Genomic DNA, 5,247 nt, shown 5'->3' on the forward strand with positions numbered 1-5,247 from the left:
CTATCTTGATGAACTAAAAATGGATTTATGAATTTAAATAGATTTATATCACAAATTGCAATATATATAAAAATATTAAATTAAAGCGCTGAAAATTTTATTTTTTATTTGATAAAATAAAATATTCTACAATTATTTTGCAATAAATATCTTTAATTAATATTATCCTATTTTAATTCTCATAAATCTATAGCTATTAAATTAATGGAGAAAGAAAGATATAATGTTTAAAAAATGTCCACTAATACGTGTCTCGTTACAAAACGAATAATAGCAAAGATACAAAACGACATCTAATCGGATTAAGAAGCGATAGTGCAGATTGCAATGTCGCTTGCAGTAGTATGAAAAAGGTTGAGATCAAGTGGGATCTTATGAGAGTTGTTCTCTTGTTCAACGAAATATAATAAATAGCATGTTGTGACCAATTCTGGCAGACCTCCAGACTGTTGCCGACATGAATCTCGTCGTTGGAAGTTATAAAAGGGATATGTGCTCAGGGATGTAATAGTCGAAGGTGTAATCGAAAATATAATGTACGAGATAAAACGATGCAATAACAGAGGTTTTCGTATTAAAGCGATAGAAATTTAAATAAACCATCTACGGCATTTTTAAAGAAAATGTAGAATCGACTATAAGGGCGCGTGTCAAAAACGCGCTAATGTTGCAAAGAGAGTTTTCATTTTATTTTAAATCTTTCTCTCTCCACACATAGTTGAAGTACGTGTGTGCTTTCGCGACAGCCGGATTTCCCGGAATATTTTTGCGCTTCTGACATAATGAAATATATACAGCTAAACCGACTTCCTGTTATTCAAGTAGACGTATTAATCTCACAAGTGCCACTTTTTCTCTTCTCATAACTAGAAGTAGCACTGTCCCCAACGAGTTTATTAATCCGATGAGCCATGAGTATAGAAATACGCAGTTGAACGTCGGTAGATTTATCACGCCAGCGGACGAAGACGAATGTCCAACAGCAATTAATGACTATTATTCCTCCACAATAACGAAGGCACGCGCGGAAAAAACAATCGTTGATTTGATTGGATGTTCTACAGCCACAACATAATGGGCAATTATTAATGAAACAGATTCAGATTTTAAAATAAGTATTGATTGACAGGATCTGATGGAAATATATATCAATGATACTTTGACAGCGAGATTTTTTCAATGATTGTAATAAATCATTTTTATATTTAAAGATATCTTCGATTTCTTTTTCATTCTTCTTGTAAGATTACAGTAATCCATGTATATATATATATATATATATATATATATATAATTGTTAATAAGACATCATAATTCATGTTATAATGAAATAAAATGGCACGTCTTTCATCATATTATACCATTGAAACCCCTCCGGGTTGAAAGTAAAAAGCTTAAAGTTTAAAGATATTCGAAATAAACAACATTAATTATATATGATAAACCTGTCCATCCAACACGTTTTACGCGATATTTCTGCGCGTGTAAATAGGGATGACAAGCATTGCATATGCAGTGTTTATATAGCGCATTTATTTTTATTTAATTGAATCCGTAGCGGGTCAAAGGTGAGATCTTTAAATTGTGAGATTATCTTCCAAGTCCTCCGTCGCTATAACTTAAATTCTGTAAAAAATCTTTTTCGTTTCCATTATAATCCTTTCGCCGCTTCGATTATCTGCAAATTGATTAGCAAAGTCTGTTTGACTTTAAGTGTTACGTAAAGACGATTAAAGCGTAGCATCGGAAACTTGGTAATCTCGTTGAAAAATTGTAGATAGGTAGCAGTATAGCTGAATTATGATCCGTGGAAAGAGGTAGGGCGAAATTACAACGGCTATATAACTACAGTTCGCGTTCGTTTCAGACTTCACAAGCGCAACCGTTCAAATTATTTCCTCGTTCTAGGGAAATTACTATCGTGCACTTTTTGCAGAGGTTCTTTGCATCTTTCCCGCCAACGTTATCCCGACGGGCGACCGGCACGGCCCTTCCGGTAATTTGCTTTTTCCCTCCTGGTTTGCTTGCCTCCTTTCTGCAGCGTGCTGCCCGCTACTCTTCCTCTTTCTTGAAAATTTAATCGCGGAGCCGCGACGTCGCCTTTAATGCGATTCTTCGCCGCGTTCCTTCTTTTACCCTGCCTCGTTTTACCCAAGTTTTATTTCATGCCGCCGACATCCGCCGACGCGAGACTTTCTAAAAGAGCCATCCGCGTTCGTTGCGGTTAATAACGGCAACCTTTTTCAAAGGACACTCGCTGGATCTTACGGAAAAAAAAACACACACACACCAATGTTTCGGAACTGCAGCATCGATCGCTTAATATCACCAGTGCCATCGAAAAGCCAGAATAAATCGGTTTTCGATATTAACGAATGCCATTCCATGGATTGGTTAGCGAAATTAAATACGTTCTCCAGTTTGTATAGAGCGGAATCACGGTCTAAATTTTGCAATCGTAAGCTGAATACGAGAACCAATTTCGACTCTCATTCAATTTCGCCCTGCTTCAACTCCCCGTTCAAATACGTTAACGTTTTAAACATGCTTACAACGAAACGTATAATATATTATCTAGTCAAGTTAGTCGTGAAATTACGAGTTCTTACGAGTCTTGTAATTTTTATAAGAAATCTTATCTCTCCTAGTTCTCATAGTTTGACGAGAGCATCCTACAACAATCTCATGGAGGGCGGAATAAACACTCATCGTTCATATTCATCAGAATTTGAAGAATAACATAGTTAATAATATATTGCAGTAAGTCAACACTTTTATAATCAATAAATTTAATTCAAACAATATAAATAGTTTAAAATTTATTTATACTCGAATATAATATATACAATAATATAGTACAATATATCGCATATATTAAAATGTCAAAAAAAGAAGAAGAAATCAAATTTAACGATTTACTTAAATATGACACGAAAAAATGAATATTAAAGTTAAATTTTTTTTATTCTTACATTTATAACTATATTTCTACAATGCGCACAAACAAAATCTACAACTCGAATTACTGTCTGCCCGTTTCACGTCGAATCAAATTACTTAGCCGTTGGCAGTACATAGGGTCGTAATTGCGAAGGAAACTTCTCAAAAGATGCTTAAGTTCGGCAAAACTTTCTCTCTCTTAGGCTCGTTCTCAAATTTACATTTTCCATGTTCTAGCGAACAAGACTTTGCAGTCTACGGCGACTTTTACCGATTCAGTGCCATCGGCGGGTATAATTAAACTTGTCGCGTATCCTTTCGGGACATCGTGTCTATTATTCGAGAATGGTGCGCGCACAGTCTCGAGTAACTACGTCGTGATCTATGCCGACACGTTCCATAAAATTTCATTACCCTTTCGCGGTTCGTTAACATGCGACTACTTTCTGTTGAGCAGGAGCGAACGGATGCGCCGGACAGAATTGGCCCTGGAATGGTAATCGTGGCACGGCGATAATAATGGCCGTCGCGACGGCCACCCTGTTCCTGATGATGACATCGCTGACGATGATGGTTGTCCCGATAACGAATGTACTGCTGAGGAACGAGTGGACGGTTAGCAGGTAGCTCGCGGGCACCCTTCATGAAGATATCACTGCCACTGTCTGATCCGATTACATCGTCCATGTAAAACCTAGTAGTCTAGGGCTTCCAGTTATGTATGTTACTATGTATAGAATAGATAGTGGAATAACAATGATTTTTATTCTCTCGAGGAGCCTAAACGCGAAGAAGATTGGAGTAACGCTAGCGAAACAATCGCAAGACTATCCTAACTCGTATACCGTTACTTTTGAACGTGTTGTCTTTCGATGTAAATTGTCGCTCTGATAACGAAAGGGGGAAATATGACGAATAAAAGCAATGTCCGCGTATTGAGACATAGACAGAGATAACGGCTATCCTAAAGCAACGAAGTGAATATGAAATAGCTTCATTTGTGTGATTAAAGAATGACAGATGTTTCGACAGAAGGAAGAAAAACGATGGAGGTTCGACTTCCGTTCACGTTTTGATTTGAATTCTCCGACGAAGCATAAATACGATATTTATTAGTGATCGGAGTGTTCATAAAGTGTCAAATATAGATTATACACAGGGGTAACTATGATAACTAATATATATAAATATATAATAACGTTAGCGCAGTAACGAGCGGCGTTCTGCTCAATATTCGCTCCTTTTATGATGTCTAACAGAAAATGCATCAAGATAGATACCGATTTGTAATCTGTACAAATTGTAATAAATTATAATACGAACTGTATATATAGGAGATTTCTTATTTTATTGACTCATCATCACTGCATATTTTACCCAGTTTAATTTTTTATTACGTTTTTTTTTTACATTTACACAGCAAAAGCCTTCTTCCATCAAAGAATAAGATAAATTCAAATTCATGAGGTAAGTTTATTTTATCTATCTACATTATCATCGTTATGTGTCATCTTTTCTTGTAATCGTCATTTCATTGATTTATCGTAGACAAATATCTGCTGCAACGCTTTCATTAAAGATTTAATATTGTATATATTTTGATTGCCATATAAACACTCATAATCAGATAGTAAAGTAAACTGGAATAATTTCAGATTTGTGTGCTTTTAAGATTAAGCCTCAATCCAAAAGATGCTTTCAAACTTTCATACCTTCAAAGCGAGTTAACATTGACTCATTCACTTTACGCGAGTACGCGCGCGTTTACACGGAGCACTCTGAGCATTCGCATCATGACGGCTTGGCATAAAAATAATTATCAGCCTGCTACATCAATGAATCAACTTTATCTCTACAAAAATATTTCTACATCCTACTTTCGCGTTTCACAGAAACATATTAACCTTTACGACTGTCCATGTCAATTCCACGAGGATTCTAATCGAACTAATCACGAGTTGGATCAAAGTGTTTGACATTTGAAAGCATTTCTCTCTCTTCGAGCGAGAATATATAAAGACTTATTCGATATATAGTATGTTAAAATAGACCTTTAATCAGTTTGTATAAGCAGAACTTCCCAAACTGAGAATACATCAGTTTCTTTTTAACGCTTATTATTTAAAATGTCACCAGCTAAAAATACAATAAAAATATAATATTTTATCGCTTTTTTAAATATCACAAGATGTTATTTTCGTACAATTTATATTTTAATGTAATTGCACAAATTTTTATAATATTTTTCAAGAGGCTCGCTATAATTTTCTAAAGAGATGCGGCGAGTAATTTAAGAAACTTTGCTGA

General features: G+C 35.3%; 1 protein-coding gene across 1 annotated transcript in view; it reads left to right on the forward strand.

The window, feature by feature from the left end:
- Positions 1 to 4,267, forward strand: part of LOC115246119 — a 108,484-nt gene extending 104,217 nt beyond the window's left edge. The window contains exon 6 of the mRNA XM_029824743.1: positions 3,398 to 4,267. Coding sequence (XP_029680603.1) covers positions 3,398 to 3,567 — 170 coding nt within the window. The 3' untranslated portion in view covers positions 3,568 to 4,267. The remainder of the gene's footprint in view (positions 1 to 3,397) is intronic.
- The last annotated feature ends 980 nt before the right edge of the window (positions 4,268 to 5,247 follow it).

This window comes from Formica exsecta, unplaced genomic scaffold (genome assembly GCF_003651465.1).
Source record: "Formica exsecta isolate Colony F162 unplaced genomic scaffold, ASM365146v1 scaffold1387, whole genome shotgun sequence".
Lineage (NCBI taxonomy): Eukaryota > Metazoa > Arthropoda > Insecta > Hymenoptera > Formicidae > Formica > Formica exsecta.